Source organism: Lissotriton helveticus, chromosome 3_1 (assembly GCF_964261635.1).
Source record: "Lissotriton helveticus chromosome 3_1, aLisHel1.1, whole genome shotgun sequence".
Lineage (NCBI taxonomy): Eukaryota > Metazoa > Chordata > Amphibia > Caudata > Salamandridae > Lissotriton > Lissotriton helveticus.
Window position 1 is genome coordinate 1308979323 of NC_136061.1, and position 21888 is coordinate 1309001210.

Below are 21888 nucleotides of genomic sequence, written 5' to 3' on the forward strand. Positions count from 1 at the left end.
TATATGAAAATATTGGAGCTCCTAAATACACTATCAAGGAAATAAATCATTTTTATATGGAATATAGCTTGTTACGTACATTTGTCTACATACAAGCAACGCTAATTAATAAAACAGGCAGAGATTAACGGTTTAATTGCTACTCTGAAGCCAGAAATATCATCTAGACCTGGCTTCCCATTTTGCCAGCGGGTCACGGGTGTGATCCTGGGCAGACCCTTATGTTTCCCACTGCTTCATTCCCTTGTGGGTCAAACACTCGGATGCCTCACAAACAGTCTCAGACCACCGATATTAAGTGCTTTATTAAAAAAAAAATACTTAATCTGAAGCTGTTTGGTGCAACCCCCGGGCCTGCGGGTCCCTTCTCAGCACGAGAAGCAGGTTCCAAAGTTCGCGGACCCTGGCCGTGTTTGAGGACACATTCCGTCGGGTTCATATCTCTCACTAAGGCAACACGTAATCCTGCCCGAAACGTGTGCGGGATCTTAAACTCGCTTCCGAGAGAGCCAGAAAGGGGGAAGGAGAGGCTCGCCCAGCCTGCACGAAAAATCAGACGTGCGGTTCTTGCTCCAGGACAGGCCTTTTAAATGGGCGGGGTTTTTTTTACATTTCAGGTTGACTTGCGAAGATGGATGTGGGACTGGGAGTACAGCCCTCCGAGTAATCACTTATCAACAATTTATCATTCCCCTCTTGCCAAAATAGAAGGAGCAACTTGCTTATTAACACTTCAGTAGCGGTTAATAGACGCCACGGGGTTGGGTTGGGGGGGGGGGGGGGTGCTGTGGGAAATGTGGTCTCGATTACAGAGGCCCTGCCTCCCTAGCACAGGTTGCAAAGCAGCAAGTGCTCTGCTGGGCTATGGTGGCGGCGGCATTCCTGAAGACATGGCTTCTAGGCGCTGCTACTGGTATTTCAATGGAGCTAAAAGCCCCACTGGGTGACGCGCTTTCGTGATTAGGCGTTTTCAAACTACCCTGGGGGTGGGGACGGGGGGGTGCATTGTTGAGGGCACTGGCAAACCTTGGGCCTGGCTCCTGAGGCTTAAGCAGGCAATGCCAAGCTATCTTCATTTCTGAGCACAGGTCAGAAGGGGAGTTTTGCGCTTCCGCCCGTTGAATTCAATTGATAGAGGGAGTTTTTAAGTGAAAAAGCAGGTGAGTACATATGTAATAAAGAGTTTAGTCCCCGGTCCCGAGGTATGCATTGCATCGTCTAACGCTAGACAGTCAAGTGGTGTGTAGCGAGTCAACCTAACCAGAGCTCATTTCGAACTTGAGACCTGCGAGGGGTAGAAAGAGTTAATGTTAAAGGGGAGAGAGCGAAAAAAAAAGAAAAGAGAAAAAAAATCTTGGAGTTGTCAACTTAAAAGGAGGGTCTTTGATCCCCTGCCGTCTCATTGGCTTTAAACATCTCCTTCGAAAAGTTTTTTTCCCTCGCTCTCTCCCCTTACCTCCCACCCAGCCAGCCTCCTCCCGGGAGCCAAGAAGGGAGGGCGCGAGGGGGGCCTGGGAGCCGCGCAGAGAATAGCGATCAAAAATAAACCTCTTATGTGAAAGGGAAAGAGGGGGGAAGAACGTGTGTATATATACGGAGGCCGGCAGTGTGCGGGAACCGGGCGCAGGCGAGGGGCAGGGTTGGGAGGCAGGCAGGCAGGGCACTCACAACGACGGGCTCACTCAGCTCCAGTTATCATAGTTTTTTTAATATAATTTATTAACGGGGTGTTTCCGCTTCTTTTTCCTGATCCTGTTTTGACTTGATTTTGGGAAACGCGCAGCCTGTGGAGACAACAGCGTACTTTTTAAGAGGCAAGGGGGCGCCGGTGTTAGTCCCACTTTTAAAATATAAATGTATTTATTGAGAAAAGGGTCAGGTTAAGCGTACGATATTTGACTTTGAGCAAACTCTATTTATTTACAACTTGGGCTGCAATAAATCAGCCTGCACTGTAGTTTTCTGTTCGTCGTGTTGCTTTTGGCGTCTAGTTCAAGGGTAGCTAGATATATTTATTTGTGTGGTTTTTTTTTTTATTTGGCACGCTCACACTTTCTGCACTTTCCCCTTGACGTTCAAGAGTGTGGGGAGGTTAGCCAGTATACCCCAACTCTTGCTTTTGCACTTTCTCGGCGGTGTCGCTATGGCACCTTGTGCCCCTCTGCACCGGGCACTGGCGCGCGGCGGCTCTTTGGTGCTGACGGGTTTGCTTCTTTTGGTGTCAAACACCCAGGCAGGGCCCGCTGGCCGCCTGCACGGGAAGGTGCAGGATATGACCCGGGGCCACCCACAGCAGCAGCAGCAGTACACGGTGCCAGTCAGGGTGCAGGGCAGCCCAGAGCAGGTGTCCCTTCGCCTCGCTGCCTTTGGGAGGGTCTTCCTACTGCGCTTGGCACCTGATGCCAGCTTCCTGGCGCCGGGGCTGCGGGTGGAGCACCTGCGGCACGGGAGGGGCGGGGGCAGGGAGGTCAGCGCCGGGCTCAGGGGGTGCTTCTATTCGGGCACCGTCAACGGGCGCAGAGAGTCTCTGGCCGCGGTCAGCTTGTGCCAAGGGGTCCGCGGATCCTTCGCTGTGGACGGCGAAGAGTACCTCATCCAACCGGCTGCCCACGGGAAGCACCGCCTGGCAGGGGCACTCTTGGGGAGGGCGCGGGGGCCGGGGAGCACGGAGAACCACCTGGCGCCTCACCTTCTCCGGCGGCGAGGGCGCCCCAGCCCCGGGGGGCACCCCGATCCAGACAGTGGCACCCTCAGAGCGGACATGCACGCGCCAGGTCCCGTGGACGGCGCCACCGAGGAGGACTGGGCACCCACGGCGGGGACTCACCCAGAGCCGGCCCGTGGGCGGAGGTTCGTGTCCGAGGCCCGCTCCGTGGAGACTCTGCTGGTGGCCGACGCCTCCATGGTCCGCTTCTACGGGACGGAGCTACAGGTAAGGAGGCCCTCCTGGCGTCCGGGAGAATGAGCTTCAAAGAGCTGTTTGAATGTTTTAAACACTTCTCTGTTGTACAATACTGGCTACATGCTGAAACGACCAAGTATGCAGGGTCAGTATCTGTCTTTAGGCCAGGGGTGTCCAATATAGACCCAGGAAGGTGAGATATATGTACGCCAGATTTTCAGAATAAGCGATTTAAAATACATTAACAGTTCAGACTGAAACAATTGCCTTTGTATTGACGGAATTCGGTACTTTTCATTACAACATATTTTAGCACTGCAGCCATTAGCCCTATTGCAGATTGCCTGATTCCCTCAAACCAACCTGCCTCTTAAAACACTGTTCTGATTGTACCTGGGAACACGCCAGGCATGTTAAAATAGGTTCTCCACGAACTCACTTAGATACTGCCAAACATGATTCAAAATTTGGGGCAATCCTACATTGTGACTGACATTAATTTGATAAATTGTATTTGCCTTGAAGTAGAAAGAGTATGTAAAGTGTGCGGGATTTTCGAGAGCCCTTAATCCCGATCCCATGCTGTTTCTTTCTAGGCGCTTTCTTTTTTACAGAAAAAGGAAATAGAGGCACAGGGAGAGAACGGAGCTTGCCGAGGATCACACCAGTTGGGTGAGCGATGAGGCGGGCCAGAACTTAGATCGAAGCCCTACAGAACCACAATGCACACACCCCATCCCCTAAATGAAAGATGCAAAACTAGGAAATAGAAAAATGATACATCAGCCATGAAAGCCACTGATTGAGGAAGAAAGCAGCCGTATTTATTTATTTCGTTTTTTCAGTTTTGTATAGCGTGAACTCGACCCGAAGGTATCAGGGCGCGTTCTGAGCACCAGTTGCATTATAGACTGACGCATTCATTTTTAGGCACGGGGAGCCTGAGGTATTTGGCCAGAGTCACCAGCTTCAAGGTCTGTCTTGGATCAGAAGGATGCAGAAACTTCCGCTATAACATACTACTGTGCCCAGCCCTCCCCATTCTGCCCTCCAGGGAGCCCAAGAGGCAGCGCTACTTTCAGTTGTCATTCACTTCCAGGGTCGTGCTCCTGGGGCATGTTGTACTCCCGGAACGCCGTACCCATGCATGCTACATGAGCTCGCATGCACAGTTCCAGCCACGCGAGCTGCCGCTGCCTCTGTCTTGCCCCAGCGCTGCTTTGGTTCAAACGCCTTCATCACAACAGACGGCCTTTGTCGTCTCCGACCACCCACAGCACAGCGAGTTAAACACCGCCATCCACAGTTCAGGACACAGCGTCTCAAAGAGACTGCACAAGGAGTTTGCATTTAGACTTAGTGTACTGGGGTGTAAATGTGATTTAGTGGTTGCATCATTGATTGTGGCACTCGAGGCCTGGGGCTGTAACCCTGGGATACCCTCTGACTCACACATTATAGTCACGGGACACGCTCTTCTCTCCGTGAAGCCCAGGTCCCGTGCCGACCTGGGGGCGCTCAGTGATACGTGCACACCACGACAGTCGCTATGACCTCTAGGTGGGTCACTGAGCGGCTGACTTTGTACCGCACACTTTACCTGCAAGATGTCTCCAGGCGCTGCTTATCATAACCCTTGGCTTCATTAGGCGCTTTAGCACGTGACACCTGCGTTCATTAATGGAAGCAAGAGGGTACGTAAGTAGGTCCCTCAGACCTGTCTTTGCATTCCCCTGTCGTGTTGCAATTATAACGGGAGAGAGGGGAGGGTATGTACAGGCCTGTCACAGGATGTACCACTTCCATACATTTCAGGGGCAGCTGAGATCTTTCGACCGACATAGCTGTGTATCCGATTCACGCTCTGCACCGGGCGTCTAGCTATAGGGTGGATGAGACAGCAGAGAGGTGCTATTATGGGGCATCACACTGGATGTAGCCTGCAGGATATGCGTTTGCACCCCAGCGGGGTCAACTCAGGCCTTCATCATTCCAGGGTCGTAAAAAAGAAATGCCATTGAGGTGGGTTATCTAAACTTCTCCTATGAATAGCAAGGCAAAGCTCCAAAACTGTGTCCGTAGGTGCGATATAAAATGATTGTATTATTTCCCTCTCAACCAGCCTGCCAGCGGTATGTACCGTTTAAAGAATTACCAATAAAAAAGAAGTAAAGTAATGCTGGATACGGAGTAAGGATTTTGATTCAAGTATATAAAAAATAACTTATTTTATATACATCTTTATACGGCATAGTGTGCTTCTTCCAAGCGCTCTAAATGCATGGTGCTATCGCAGCCCGGTTCAATGATACTAAATTGAAAGGCACGTAATGAGACGACCTGGGAAGGATGAGGGCTGGATTGCCATTGCTGTCTATTAAAGACTCGGCCTCATTTGTGAGGCTGTGCTTCACTTTTACGCCGCAGGTGCGTCACTTTTTGTCAGTGGTGTAAAAAAATGCGCCTTGTTGCGCCATATTTACAAAGTGAGGCATCTAGGTAGATGCGTCACTTTGTAAACCCCTGCACCACATTATACCTGCTCCAGGTGTAATGTATGCAAGGGGGGCGTATTGACGCAAGAAAGGGTCACGGAAGTGACGCAGTGAAATCTATGAGATTTCACTGCGCCACTTCTAGGACTCAAATGCGTCAAAATCTTACGCCTGCCTCACAGCAGGAGCAAGACTGACGCAAGCCCTTTCACATGGGGCTTGCCCCATGTGAAAGGACACATTGCTGAAGTTGCGTCACTTTTGTGACACACTCCAGTAATACGTCACTTTTGCGCCTACAGATACGTCAGAAATACTGACGTATCTGTAACTCCTTGCGACATGATGCGTCATACTGTAAATACGACGCATCATTGGTGTCGCAAGGAGGGCGCAATGAAAAGTGACGCATCGCTGTTTTCACGCAGCGATGCGTCACTTTTCATAAATGAGGCCCGTGTGGTGGTCTATAGCTCAGAGCAGATATCACTCGTGATCGTTTAACTCGTGTTTATAACAATATAACATTTAACTGCCATATTCAGAAACAATACACCGTTTACTAACATATTGTCAATCAAATATATTCCCATCAGATCTCACCGAATGAATTGAGTCCTGCCACTTTAACGATGACCCGGCTCGCCCTGGTTCATTTCATGGGCTTCGGTTGCTTAGGCGGGTGTTTAGTAGAGGGGCGCAGAGCTGCGGGGGGCTTGCTTTCACGGCCAAGTGTGAGGCGGGTGAGAGTCCAGTCGTAAGGCAGGTGGGAGCCCCTGGAGAGGATTTCTGACCCGTCACCACCGTTGGCGTAGCCTTGAAAGCACCAGGAGGAGCTGCTTGGAGTGAAGGGGTGAAGGTCACTCCTGGGATTCAAGGCTTTCCAGAGTTAAGAAGATCCGGGGCTGCCATTTTAAGGGCGCCGTCCAGTGTAGAGAAGGGAGCGGGTCTCTGCACCCAGTGCTGCATCTACTCACATTTGTATGACATCGTTCACCAAATGTCCCCTTCAAGGCGCGTTAAGGGGTCAGATGGAAGTTGACTGGACTTCATTTCTGGCTGGAGAATGAAAGGCAGAGCCAGCCCTGCCTGGACTCACATCCGTGACTTACAGCAGTGGGCTCCGAGCTCACCGACCACCCAACAGACGAGGCTTTTGTTTTATATGCTGGCCTCGCCGATGCACATTTGTTTCCAATGTTGCTCCTGGCTTTAAGGAGGCAGTCGGGGTAGGGCTGATGTGGCTCTGGGGGTCACTTATTTGTCCCCATCCTTGTCCCGTGTCTCCCTCACGCTCCAAAATCTGTGGGGGGGGGGGGGGTAAAATCCTGCATCGCCCACACTCCCTACGCCATGATCCTGATCCTGATTGCATCTCATGCCTCTTTTTTACCATCATCCTACTCTACATTTATCTCACTGCTGAAGGCTCTTCTTCAACACTGCTCGCGTCTTTGCCACTGTTTTCTTACCTTCCCCTTCCCCTTCCCCCTCCTCCCCCTCCTCCTCACTCTCACTTTGCCTGACAAGCGGACGATGAAGACCAGGCCTCCCTCCAAAATGATTATCGGTGCACATACCTGCAACCACCAGCACAAGTTAAGCTCTGGGTCAGCCTCTTCGTTATATTGTAGAAGTGCTTAATTTGTGCCGGTGGTTGGCACAGACACTTAATTGTCAGCACCGGCTCTAGTGACAGTCCATCACATGTTGACGCTGTCTCTTTTTTTTAATTTTGAGATGAGCACGACAACCCTGTGTATTAAGTCAGTACATTGAAAATGAATAATACCAGCCTCGTGCATTATTATAGCTTTGTGTGGCCTGAAATAGTCTGAATTGTCACACTTGTAGTGCGATGGTTCAGTGTTATGTTGGTACAGCAATTTGGCAGGGCTGGCGGGGTAAGGGTGGTGCATGCTGCAGTGCAGTGGCCTTCTGTGAAGGGCTCTGGCACTTAATTTTGTTTTACAAACTAAGCACTGACTGCCCCGCACAACACCCGCATGCTTACAGTAGCGCCCACACTAGGGGTGAGAGGTAACCTGCAAAAGTGTAGCATGAGACTCGGTAAGGAGGTGAGGTTTCTTATTTTTGGTGCATTTGAAAAAGTGAGAGGTTAAATGCGATTAAGAACTGAATAACTGCTCGTTACAAATTACATTTAAATCTCAGCATTAAGATTTATGTTTCCATTCGACTTCCAGCCAAGCATGGACATTTTCAAAGAACGGACACATTGTATTGTGATGTTCGTCATCAAGGAGCACATCTCTCAATTCAAGAAGGAATATATTTTTGTTATGAATCAGTTGTTGTACAACGCATACTGTGCAATCATTAGGACATTACCACTGATGGATGCACGCATCAATCATCGAGGGTAAACATCCTTTACAACACAACTTTTACCACGCAGTGCCTTTACGGCGCAACTTTTACAACGCAAACTATTACAACGCATTGCGCTGGGGGGGCGCTCTAGGATAGGGAATAGGTTTAATGTACTATCCAACACCTTCCCTACTATCCATGGGGACTGGAGTTGGAATAGTAAATTAAACTATTCACTATCCAGCGCCTAAAAGCACTATGCGTTGTAAAGGTATGCGTTGTAAAACTTGCAATGTAAAGGTAGGCGTTGTAAAAGTATGCGTTGTAACGTCATACATCCGTTATAGAGTCTTTTAATAATCAGACATATTGGGCCTGATTTACGAAGGGTAACGTACGTTTGGTGTAAGTGTATGATTATTTGCTGTTCACAAAGGTATTTTACTAGTAGTATCTTTACGACTGCGGAGTCTCCACAAATAAAAATATAGGATAATCCTATAATTTTATGTGCAGAGACTCCCCAGTCATAAAGATTCTACTAGTAAAATAGCTTTGTTAATGGCAAACAATCAAACTTACAGCAAAGTGTAAGTTACCCTGCGTGACTCAGGCCTGGTGTATCTGATTATTAAAAGACACTAGGACTGATATGACCAAATTGCAAGTTTACTTTTATAAACCAGGCCCTTTGTCTTTTAAGTAGGGTTTAAAAACAAGTTAGGGTACATTAATATATTGAGGGATGCACACAAGGCGAAATCTACTACAATAAATGGACAGACTATACAGCGCCCTATTTAAACTATCTCTCTCCCTTACATTTAGGAATATGTGCATCGCTGGAGACTATTTAAAAAAAAATTGTGGAGGCCATGCCCTTACACTGTAGAAGATAAAGGGTTCGCTCATTCCCTGCACGCACTAGTTCAGGACACAAGTATGTTTCAACCTTATTATTTGCTTGAGCCGAGTCCAGGGGCCAGCATCCCCCCTGTGATCATTGTTCCAGCTTCACTGCAGACGTCATTGCCAGGTCAGAGATTATTATGGAGTGTACCCACGTACACTTGAACAATATCTGAAGTTTAAACCGAGGCAGCGATGCAGTCCCTGCTTAAACATCACTCCTTTTTCAGTGCATAGAACGCATGGGAACCGTGATCGTGACTGATAGAGGCAGGGCTAGAGTTGTGGATAAAATAACAAAATATCATTTAATCATTTTACTGGCTTTTTACTTACAGATAAGTTATTAATAGAGATGTATTTATAGATCTAGTGGTCTTTTCACACCAATTTCAAAGTTCTTACTATCTTTTATGAAATATTCATTAAACATGTGCCAAAAAACATTTAAAACCCGTGAATGAATCAACTTCATTGCTTACTTAAATTCAGAATGGCTCTTTTCACGAAGTGTAAGTAAGTAAGTAAATTCTTTATTGTATAGTTCATGAAAACCCTAAAAAAATCAATAAAAAAAAATCAATAAAATGACCTAGTATTTAAAGACTGATCTGGAGATACATACATAATTAGAAGTTAAAATCATGAATAAAAATATCCTTCAAAGTTCGAAAAGCCGGGTCTGTTACAGCGGGAACAGTCACACAAGTAGTGTAAGTTCAGGGTATGAATTGTATCTTTGCCAAAGTTCCTCTCTTTTTCTCAAAGTTGGTAATAAATTTGACTGCTCTACAGATGAGTTGAGGGTCCGCTAAGGACATGAATTGTATGATCGCGGAACGACAGGTGCGTATTCCATATTCCTTGTACTTCGATTTTAGCCTGTTCTGGCTTTCCTGGTCCAGTGCGGGACAAATGCAGATCAGATGAATGAAATCTTGTTTTGCGGCACCACATAGGTCACACTCCTTGATGTCTTGAGTCCTCCATTTGGGTTGATCGGCATTTGTTGGCAGGTTGTCCAACCTTAGGCTAAGGTATTTGTGTTTAACATATGATGAGAATGCGAGGTCTAGATAGGCTGCCGGCTTAGACTTTTTATATGATTGTATTGTTATCCAGGCATGTGAGCGATGGCTCAGAGTTGACTTGTCATTAAACAATGAATGCCTGTTGGCAGCTTTCTTTACTGCCTGTTTGAACGTTGATACGGGAAGTTTGGTTTCCCAGAGTGATGCTAGTCCGGTGGTTTCGAGGGAGTGTTGAAATAATTTAGCGTACTGGGAATTCGGACTGTTATGAATTACATCCCACATGGCGCGATATACCTCAATTTCCTGATTCATCCAGACATTATACCAGAATTTAACAGTCTCATATTATTTCAGCAGTACTTGAGACTGCAGGCCGAATTCGAGTCACACTTGCGCAGGTGATGCGTTGTGTGGTAAGCCGAATACCTGTTTGTAGACTTTCGTTTGAATTTTGTCTATAAGCTGTGCACTCTTTCTGTGATGTAACAGGCTGCCGTAAGTTATTGTTGGGAGTAGCTTGGGCTTTCATTACGGTTAGTAGGGGGTTGAAGAGAGGGCCTTTGAGTTTGGTAGCTAAACTGCTAAATGCGTGTAGCAGGGCGGTTCCCTTCTTTTCGATGGCATTGAAATGTTTGAAAAAATTAAGGCGCTTGTCCAGTTGTATCCCCAAATACTTATAGCTTTCCACTACTTCCAGTTTGTTGTTGTCTATTAGAAAGATTGGTGGAGCTTTGCAGCGTTGAGTTATTACTATGATCTTTGTTTTCTTGCTATTTATTTCAAGCAGGTTCTGTTTTGTGTATCCGGTCAGTTCTTTCAGGAGACGCTGCAGGCCTATTTTCGTCTGGCTGAGTAGGACCACATCGTCGGCATAGGATAGATGTGTTAATCAAAGGTTTCCTACCCGCGGTGGATGGGCATTGATCCTGTCTAGCCTCGATGTCAGGTCGGCTATGAATAAATTGAAGAGATGGGGGCCAAAACGCAGCCTTGTTTTAGTCCATCAAAGGTACTGATCTTTCGAGTTAGCCGCTGTCCGTTGTCGATCTTTACCTGCATCCAGGTGTTAGTGTACAGGTCCATTATTGGGGTTAAGATTGAATCCGGCAGGCCCTGCTGCTTCAGTTTAGACCAGAGTAGATGCCTGCTGACACGGTCGAATGCCGCCTTAAAGTCTATAAAGCAGGCATACAGTGCCTGATGATTTTGTAGACTTTTTTCGGCTATTAAACTTAGCGCCATTGTATTTGCCATTGTACCCGTACCGCGGCGAAACCCTGTCTGGTTTATCGGGATTTTGTTATTGACTTCGGACCATTGTGCGAGGTCAGTTCATACCAGGGATGCGTAATATTTGGCTTCAGCATCGATGAGTGCTATAAGGCGGTAATTAGCTGGGTTTTTACGATCTCCGCCTTTATAGATTGGGTTGACTATCGCCTCTCTCCAGCTTTCTGGGAGCCGACTTGTGCTGTTTATTGACCTGAACAAGAGGTTGAATTTACGGGCCCAGTAGAAGGGGTCCTCCTTAAAAATTGCCTGGGGGACGCCGTTCGGTCCTGGTGCACTGTCTTGCCTACTTTTCTTTATTATTTGTGGTATTTGAAGTTCATCACCTGTCCACGGTGGTTGGTCTGAACCTTCCTTTTGATTGCCCGGGACGTTTGACCAAACACAGGCAGTGCCCTTCAGGGCCGCAATATTTGATGTTTTGAGTGCAGTTGATGTAGTTGTTATCGGCGGCGTCAATGATTTTATTGAGAAGGTATCAACTATGTGCTGGACCCATGCCTTTTCAGTGATGCAGGTCATGCTTATTATTTGTGCTGGTTTGTTCAAAGAATTAACTTGCAACCAGAATGCCCTGGAGTCAGATTTTTTTATGTTGTGTAATATTTTGGTCCAGAAGTCAGTGACTCGTTTTTTTTTTTCCAGCCCAGATTAGGTTCTTGTAATGTGTCCTTGTTGATCCAACTGCTTGCCAAATATTTGAGTTTACATTGTGACCTTGTGCTCGCCTTGTGAGCTTCTGCAGGTGTCTTCTTAAGGAAAGTGTGGCCTTTGTGAAATCGGCGTTGCTCATTGCGTGGGCCTTCGTTTTATGGTTGACACCAGTCCTGGGTAATTTATTTAAGAAGGCAGACCAAGTTTCTGGGCACATATCATTTTCTTGGGTTAGCGTTTGAAGTAGCTTCTTGGCGTCCTGCGCTATTTGTGGTAATGTATTACTCGTCCACCTTAATCGCTTCAGGTTAATTGTTGAGATTTCACCTGCTGTCGTGGGTGCTTGCGAGTACCTCGATGATGCCAATTTAATTTCAATGTGCTGCATTGAGTGGTCGCTGTCTAGAGAGCATATTATTTGGAAATTTTTAATTAGTCTTAATAGGGATAGTGAGACTATAGTGTAATTCAAGATTGTACTCAGCTGAACGCCGCACACGCCGAAGGTCCGAGAGCCGACACCCTATTATAGGTTCGGTATGCTATATTCAGAAGCTCTAACTTGTTATATGAAGAATCGGCTGTTGCTTTGAGTCTGGGGACTTTTGCCGCTGGTAACATAAATACGAGCGGCCACCAAGTGGAAAACGGGCTCGGTGCGCCATATATTGACTACACACAAACTATTTCAAAGCACTTTGGTCGGGGATATTACATTGGGACAGCATGATCAACTTCTAAAACGAACGGAGGCTGACCCCTTTTGGAACCGGGTTCCTCATATTATCTGCACTGGACCAAGATCTTCCCAGGAGCTACGGGACCTTAACCTTATTCTGATATATGAGAACACACCTACGGCCTACACAGTGCAAAACGTGGATCCTTATGGCAGTCTGAAGGGTACTGCCTTTGAAATCGCGAGCATATTTCCTATTGCCCTGACGAAGTTCCAATAGGCAAAGAGTGGAACGAAACGCGTTGGCTGTGCCTTTGATGCTTTGTACGAAATTTAAATAAAGAAGAATCAGTACAAAAAAGAGCGACTTCGGATATTGACTTTTTTTAGAGTGCACCTTCTATTTCTGTTTGAATACTGAATATATAGGTCGACTTGCCCATGTGAGGTCTTCTCTTTTGCCGCGCTTCCTTAGTAGGGGAGACGGATAACCGGTTTTACTTCTTCTTTGAGAGTGAATCCCCACTCTTCAAATTTGGCAGTTTCAGTGAGAATTTTCTTGACAATTCCCACATTCCTCCAGGTTACAAGGGTGCCTTCCTTAGCTGCGCTGTTACTAAGGGGAATAAACTCTATTGTTAATAAGTCAGTGGATGTTATGTGGATAAGACTTGGAATTACAGATGTCAAGTGAAGGATGTTTCGTCGGTTTAAATAGTCTTGTGTGCCTTGTTTTTTATTGTTAGGGATGAAGAGTAGCCTTCCTACTGTTGCTGTTTTCGTATCAATTGTTTGCTCACAGGTGAAGTGTATGTGGTCATTTGACCGAGTTCCCCTCGATTGGTGACTTTCATGGTCCTTTTCATCATCACATGGGTATTTTACTTTTTGGCTATTGGCATCATTCTTGGATTGTTCGATTAACGTACTTGCCTTCGCCTTTACTTTCAGACAAACTCCTTTTTGACCACCCAGTTCTGTGTAGTGCGCATGTTCTACCGCATGTTCACTGACGGCGATCGCAGGACAAGGTCCTATCCTTGTCGGATTTATTGGTCCTATGCTTTGTTGCTGTGCATTTTGATCTGTGATTATCAATACTTGTAATGGTTCATACACACTCTTGTCCGCCTTTGCTGTGACTAGTCTGGCATTTTTTTTAATCCTTTTTGTCTGATGTGGGATTTGCACCTCGGATAGTCATCGGGATGAAAGATGTTTTATGATTGTTGTCCGCACCTTTGACGACCACCCTTTGACAACCCTGATAACTTGCTTCGTGCTTATTTTGTTCATGCTCCTTGGTGTAATATTTTATGCCCTGCTGAGGAGTACGTACTTTTCGGCGTGGCTTGTTCCCCGTGTTTTGCGGTTCGCACTTTAGACTCCCTGTGATTCTGTTTGATTGTGCGACGTCACCGTGTGCTATTTCCAGACTCCAGTCTGTGCCGTCTGAAGCAGTCGATAGGCTCGTGAGCTCGACATTGGTTGAGTCCTCAGTTCCTAAGCTTGTTGCGAGGAGAGTCCCCTCTGCAATTGTAGGTGTTTTTGATGTTACCATGTGAACTAGGTCGTTTGGTGCTATGGTCGTGAGTTTGTGTCCTTCGTCTTTGGGTCTACTCTTCAGAATTTTATGTTTGAACTTTGTCATTGTGATTGGCTGATGTGACCCCTCTTTAGTATCAGGTTTAGGTTTTGGTTGAGTTTTTGCACAATTAAACATAGGAAAGTTGATTAAAGCCTGCTTGTTGATTGATAAGCAGTTTGACAATTGATTTCTGTTTTTTCTCGCACGTTTTTTCTGCCGTTTAGTTAGACCTTGCTGGTTGTTTAGATTTTTTTCCCCGTCCCGCTAAGGTTGATCTTTTTCTAATAGTTTATGGTTATTGTTGTGCCTAACGGAGGGTTTAACCCCTGTTAATTTTTTTTCTTCTTTTAATTCATCAGTTATTTTTGTTGGTTTATTTTGCTTCGTTATTTGGTTTACTGTTTGCTGTACTACTACTGCGGTTTGGTCTTCCTTCCTCTTTTCAAGTTTAGCTGTATCCTTTTTTGGTGTGTTTTTACAATGAGCAGAGGTAATGAGGTCCCTTCCATTTAATATACTGTTGGTACCCTGATTGGCGTGCTTGCATTCCTGTAAAATATCTTTGAGTATTGATGGCAGATCCTTCAATTTTTCCAGTATGGGACTACAGGTACATTTCGGGGGCGGTACCCAAGGGTGAATCTGGTCCTGAATGTTGTCAAATGTGTTGACCATGGTGTCCAGTTTTTTGTTTATACCCGATATATGTTCAGCTATAGTACTCATGAGATGTATTTGAATGTCAAGTTTGTCAGACTGCATGTTTAGAGTTTTAATTGAAGTTTCAAGTATGCTGCCCAGTGCGCCGTGTAAAGTGATTATGGATTCCAAAATTTCGTTGAGATCATGCTTTCCTGCTTGCTGGCAATAGTTTACTTTATCATCATTTATAGTGTTTTCCGGTGTAAGTGCTCTTTAGGTGTCATAGCGATTCACTGGTCCGCACTATTTTTATATGTTTTTTCAGGATTTTTTAGTATTGCTGGATCGGACAAGACCAATACACTTGAGATTTCTATTATTGATGGTTCCTTAGACAATCAGCATCAGGGCCATTGAAAGAATCTGTATGCGCGTGGGCATCTACGTCCTGATTCGACCCACTAGATATCTCAATTACGTTTTTGTTTAATAGCTCCAGGATAGATGGGTTTTTTGGGTTCCGTCCGTTTAGAGTTATTTCCTGGACCTCAGTTATTGTGGTTATTGACTTGTTGTATGGTTTTATTTGCTTGGAATCACTTGCACTTGTTCTGTTGTCTGGCTTTTCTTTATGAGTTGTTATGCCTCCTTTATTATCTTGGAGCTCCAACCAGGAATTACACTCCTTACTCTTTTTGTTAGATTTTATCAATACTTGATTTAGGCGCGACTCCAGCCTTGGGGAAAATGGCTGTTTGGATATTCCTTATAAGCTGCATCATGAGTGCTGGTGTTGTGACATCCATCATTGTTGCCTAAGACCTGTAGGCTTCCAACCATTGAATGATCCAGATTTATGTCACTTATTGATGGAACTGACGATATAGATAATCTTTCAGTTTTCTTCAGGTTTTTATATGGTGACCTTATTTTTGAAAATTCTTCCCTCGGGCGGTCCGTGGTTCTATTGATAACTCTTGGCGATGTTAGATGTTTCACTTGTTCTTGCACTGAGTCATGACTTTTGTTTTCCATGTGTACTTGAGCTTGAATTTGTATCGTATACTTATTGTTCTCCTGAATTACTTGCATACACTTGCTAGTTTCCTCAGTTCCATTGCTCTTTCCTGAGTTGGTGTTGGAACTGGGCAAAGAGGCCGGCGTAACTATTGACTGTGTGCTTACTTTACTTGGAGACTTTGGTTTTTGTAGTCCGTTTGGTGTTACTGGCATTGTGTAAATTGGAGATACTGGGTCCTTCAAAAATGAAAATTTGCCGGTGGGGTTCATTGAGCCAAAGATTGAATAAATCGGGGGTATTAATGTAGTGGCTGCACTATCCTCAGATAGTAGGAGTTTTGGTCTTGGATTTTCTTTTCGCGATTTGTGGGGGGTTCCTTCGTGTCCTCCCAGACCTCATCGCTTCCACCGGCTTCCACCGGCCTTAGTATTCTTTTAGTGTTCGCTCACTTTGGTAGTGCCTAGTGTTGCTGGACGCTGGGGGCTGAGGCTACTGCCCCTTCGCTACTCCTTGTGGGGTTTGTTGTTGCCTGTGTCTCTTGCGTGGGTTGTTTCAGCCCACGGTTGGCCGCTTGCCATGCTCGCTCCACTTGTCCCCAGCCTCTACACCAATTCAAGCTTCCGCCCCAACTCGGGCCCCTGGCTTGGCTTGGGTTGGGCACGTGGGTCCTTGCTGCACAGTACGAGAATTTTTCAGTAGTTTTTTTTTTTATATACAGCGCCTACTGCGCCTGATGACAGCGCTGCGATTACGACTATCCGGTCACTTCACCACGCTTCACCACTCACACGTTTTGCAGCCACCCGGCTCCTGGCTCTTGGCTTGGCTAACCGGCGACCGGCAAATTTGGACTGCAGCTTCGTCAATCCCCCGTCTGATGGAGGTACAGTACAGCGCAGTGAGATCTGAGGCGGGGTGGAACTGGGTACTGGTACTGGGCAGATGTGGCAGATGAGGCAGGTGAGGCAGGATCGTGGGACTTCACTCTCTCCTCTGTCTTCAGCCCCCTGCCTGCCCGCCCGCCTCCGCCTTCACTTCTTAACTCTTGGCTCTTGCCGCTGCCCGCCGCTCACCTCTCTGCTCACCGTTTCCGCTGCCGCTAGTGGCAGTAGCAGCTGGTAGGCGTAGCTGCCGCCGCTGGGTGTCAGGGGGACCGCTACGGCACTCCTGGGTCTCCCGGCTTCCGGCACGGCTCGGCTCCTCACAGATATGTGGTGCGGTGCGGGGCAGCTTGGGCTTTCGGCTTTCGACTCCGAGAGCTCCGAGAGCTTTTACTGTGCTCCGCTTTTCAGTAGCTCCACTCGCTTCACTTGTTTGCAGGCTCCGGCCTCCCACTCCGACCTCCGCTCCGCTTTTCTCCGTTCTCTGGCTTCTCTGGCTCTCTAGCGCCACCGGAAGCAGTCAGGTCACTGTCTCTGTGAAAGGGTCCATCCTACCGGCAGATTCGGATTCTTCTTCTCTCGGGATCTAGCATCGCGCAATAAACAGACCACGCAGTGTTAGCGTAAAAGGCCATTTTATTAGACCAGAAACTGCGTAATCTGTACAAAAACAGTAAACATAAACAGGTAATAACATCAAACCCCCACTCACACTCCCCCTCACTCGTTTCACTCGTTCCACCTCATCACAAAGCCCTAGAGGCTCCATACCATGCTTTCTTCCTGCCCCTCATCCTTTGTCATCCAGCCCACTCATTGCGTCCTACCATTCACGCTTCTATCCCCCCTAAGAACTCCCCCCCAAGGGATGGGTGTGCCCGCTCTTGACCCCCTTGTCCCTTCAAGTACCGCCTAACGCAGCTCTGGCCTAAACTGGCAACGCCAACGCCAACCCTACAAACCACCTCCAACTGCCGGGTGGGTGGGTGGCCTTTCGTGACCCTCCCGATGGTGCCAGGCGCAGGAAGAGGAAGTTCCCTTCCTCCCCTGCGCCTATATCCCCCAACCCCTAACTCCTCCCTTTCCCCTACCTGGCCTATCAGCGCGAATGACCCCGGGGGAAGACTAGTCTGCGACTTTGCTTCCCCCGGGGCCCGGCATCGCGCAATAAACAGACCACGCAGTGTTAGCGTAAAAGGCCATTTTATTAGACCAGAAACTGCGTAATCTGTACAAAAACAGTAAACATAAACAGGTAATAACATCAAACCCCCACTCACACTCCCCCTCACTCGTTTCACTCGTTCCACCTCATCACAAAGCCCTAGAGGCTCCATACCATGCTTTCTTCCTGCCCCTCATCCTTTGTCATCCAGCCCACTCATTGCGTCCTACCATTCACGCTTCTATCCCCCCTAAGAACTCCCCCCCAAGGGATGGGTGTGCCCGCTCTTGACCCCCTTGTCCCTTCAAGTACCGCCAACCAGTGAAACCCCCTGTAGGGCGGTTCACTGCCCCACCCCCCCCTCCAAGGGGTCCCGGTCCCCCACGCTCGCCAACCGTCACACTCTGGGACACCAGATCGCCTCGTTCCACAACTTGCTCACCACATCCCTCATCTCCATCATGTAGTAAGCATTGCCCAACTGCGACAAGTGTACCCCGTCGTCCCTAAAAACTAATGGCTCCGCAAGTCGAATCCCTTCATGCGCAATTACTTTAATGTCATTGTTACCGCAGTAAAGTCTCATGGCCCTGTTGAGCTTCCTTCGAGCTTTCTCGATCGCCCCGTGCTTCATAGCCCCTCTCCACACTTTTCTGGGGACCAACTCCGTCCAGGCAATGCAGGTCCCTGCAAGCCTGCTTTTCAACACATCCAGATCCCGTTGCATGAGTTGCAAGAGAGCCAAACCGGACAGCTGCACAAGGTCGTTCTCCCCCAGATGTATGATCAATAAATCAGGGCATCCCCTCTGTGGGACCATCTTCGCGAGCCAGGGCAGTAGTGCCCCCCATCGCATGCCACCCTTGCCCCACCATTGTACCTCGTGCAAATGTCCTTTCAGTCCCAGGTTACGGCCGTAAACCTGTCGTTCCGCATATTTGGAAGCCCAATGCACGAAGGAGTGCCCAACAATCCATGTCACCGTCTTACTGCCCGGTCCACCCACGCAACCTACGAAGAAAAAGATGTTAGAAACAGGAACACAACGACAAACTCAGCAACACCCGACAGGCAACCCTCACTTCCGCACATACTTCTCGCAACAGCGGGACTTCCAACGCCCAATCCTCCGTATCCTGTCCCAGGACCACCCCAACCTGGCCGCAGCTGTCGCAGCCCCAATCCTGAATGAAGGAGTCCCGAACCCAGAAGCATCCATTCCCAGACTCCGCAAAGCCTTGCGCAACACCGCCAGCAACTGGCCCGCCGTCACTCTCGCGCCAGATGCATGAACAAAAATCTCCCCCCGCTCCACACTCACCGACCTCAAGAAAGACCTCCACTCAAAAACTGGGCACACCACCCCGCCCTCAGTCTCATTCAGCCACACCCATTTACCCCTGCCCAACTGGTCAGTCTTCGAGCACCGCAACCAAATCCCCAGGCGGCCCCCATCCAACCGGACCTCTTCGAACAACCGCCCAGACAATCTCCTCGAACCCAACAACTCCGAAACCCGAAAAGCCCCAAAAAACATCCACACCATACACAAACGGAAAAGGCCGGCCTCAACTAGGTCGTAACAACAATCCGGCAACACCCCAACCAGCCGAACCAGCAACTCAAAAGTGATCGCCTCACGCAGCCTACCGCCCCCGCTCCCGCGCTCCCTGCCCCATCCCCGCAACATCCTGTGCACGATCACATCCTTGGTCGGATCAAACCCCAGAAATAGCACACAGTAAAAAGATATCCCCGCCAATTTACCAGAGATCGTCGCCGCAGACAAACCCCTGTCCACACAAACCAGCACGAAACGTCTCAGCCCTTGCCTCACATCAGACTCAGTACCCACCACACTGTCCACGTTCCAGCCCATGAAAACACTAAAATCCGACCATGCCAAACGATATGTCCTCCTCGTAGTTTCAGCCAGCGAACCCTCCACCAATCCAATCATCCTCATTCCCCCAAGGCCCAGATGCCGGCCGGCAGCTCGGTCTTGCAAGTATCCGCTCCCGGTGCCAGGCGTCGAAACCGCTGCCACTGCGAACGAGACAAAGCATCCGCAATGTCATTATTCGCTCCAGGGACATGCTTAGCCCGAAACACCACATTCAAGCGCAGACAGGCCAACATGAATCTCCGCAACAGACGCAGCACTCTCAGGTCCCGGGCCCTCTGATGATTCACCAACTCCACCACAGTCATGTTGTCCACATGGAAAAGCACAGACCTGTTCCGAAACTCCTCCCCCCAAACCTCCAGCGCCACCAGCAAAGGGAAGAACTCCAAAAAGGCAATGCTCCTCCCCTGTCTCAACCAAGGAGCCGGCCAGACCTCCGCACACCACCTCCCGTCCCAGAAAACACCAAACCCCGCCGAGCCAGCCGCGTCGGAGTAAATTTGGCATTGCCAGACCGCCCTCTCCTCATCAAAATCCAGGGACACACCATTGAAATCCTGCAAGAAAGTAATCCATGTCCTCAAGTCTGCCCTCACTCCCATGGAAATCCTGACTCTGTGATGTGGAAGTACTGCCCCCGACATGGCCATGCCGAGCCGCCTGCAGAACGTCCGTCCTGCCCGCACTACCCTACACGCAAAGTTGAGAAAACCGAGAAGTTTCTGAACTGCCCGCAAAGGAATCCGCTTCTCCCCCACCGCCCAGTCCAGGCATGCCAGTATCTCCGTCACCTTGGCCACAGGGAGGCGCGCCATCCATCGCACCGAATCCAACTCAATCCCCAGGAAAGTGAGGCAACAGTTAGGACCAGCTGTCTTCTCCGGCGCCAGAGGCACCCCGAAATGAAAAGCCACCTCCTGGAAACACGACAGGGCCCTGCCGCAATCCCCGGAGTCCGCCTTCCCCAGGAAGAGGAAATCGTCCAAGTAGTGAGTAACCTCACGGCACCCACTGACCCGGACCATGACCCACTGCAGAAAAGTGCTAAAGAGCTCAAAGAGAGCACAGGAAATGGCACACCCCATGGGCAAAACCTTGTCCACGTAGATGTCCCCCCCAAACTGCATGCCCAGGAGCGAAAAATCCGCCGGGTGAATAGGCAGTAGACGGAAGGCCGACTTGATGTCGCATTTCGCCAATTCCGCCCCCGGACCACAAACCCTCACCAGCCGGATCGCATCGTCCACGGACGCATAGAGCACCCTAGAGTCCTCCTCCGCAATAAAGTCATTCACTGACCTGCCTTCCGGCCAAGACAGATGGTGGATCAACCTGAACTCCCCTTCCTCCTTCTTCGGCACCACCCCCAACGGAGAGACGATCAGATCGCACAAAGGCCAATCCGGAAACGGGCCAGCCACCCTGCCCTCCAACACCTCCTTCCGTAGTTTCGCAGCCACAACACCCGGCAGTTCCTTCGCTGATCTCAAATTGTCGGCCCAACGTCGCTCCCTAGGACCCTGATAGCCCACTCTAAAACCCTCCGTGAAACCCCAGAAAAGCCGCGCCGCCGCCTCCCGATCCGGGTAACAAGAGAGCCAAGGGGCCATCGCCTCCACCCTAACCGGAGTAGGCGCCCTTCTGTCCAGGGTGCCCACGCCCCCTAGCGTTCCTCCACTGTTCCGAGGGTGTGGTAAGGGTAAGACACTGGGTAAGGGAATGCTTCCCGCCGCACTTGGAGCACTCGTGTTTGAATTTACAGGGGTACCGGGAACAATACCCTCTGCTGTAACTCCAACAGACTCCCGTGGAAACACCACCAGGCTTGGACTGTTGCCCAGAGACGATGGCGCTGGGCACAGAGCCTCCCCCCGCCCCACCCTGGGCGGGACGCGGCTGAAAAGACCGATACACCACCGGCAGGCCACTGGCCGTATGCGTGGACGCCGTGGAGTGCGACGACGCCATCCACTGCATCCAAAGTTCCTGATCCACTTCCCCCCAACACTTCTCCGGATTCGCGCTGACCCTAGCCCGAAACTCCTCATCGTAGCTAAGCCAGGCAAACCCCCCGAACTGCATCTGGGCCTTACGAACAACATCCATGTATTTAAACAGCGCAATCGCCCTATCCAAATACCTCTGGCAATAGACACTGGCAAAGATCAAGAAAGCCGACGTCCAATTCTCCATCGTCACCGGCACCCTAGGGCGCCGAGTCAGCTCCCACTCCTCCTCTTTGGACCCTTCCTTCGCCTGCACCTCCCTATGGAGCAACTTAAAGACGTCCACAAACTCATGTTTCCAAATCTTCTCTTTCAACTTCTCCGAGAGGTGTGACCCCAGCGGCATAGCCAGCCCCATGTACGGCAGCTTTTTCGGGACCTT

The 21888-nt window shown here is 48.9% G+C and overlaps 1 protein-coding gene across 1 annotated transcript in view; it reads left to right on the forward strand.

Annotated features, from left to right (window-relative positions):
- The first annotated feature begins 1605 nt into the window (after positions 1–1605).
- ADAMTS8 (ADAM metallopeptidase with thrombospondin type 1 motif 8) overlaps positions 1606–21888 on the forward strand; it is a 266131-nt gene continuing 245848 nt past the window's right edge. The window contains exon 1 of the mRNA XM_078681944.1: positions 1606–2932. Within this exon, the coding sequence (XP_078538070.1) occupies positions 2144–2932 (789 nt within the window). The 5' untranslated portion in view covers positions 1606–2143. The remainder of the gene's footprint in view (positions 2933–21888) is intronic.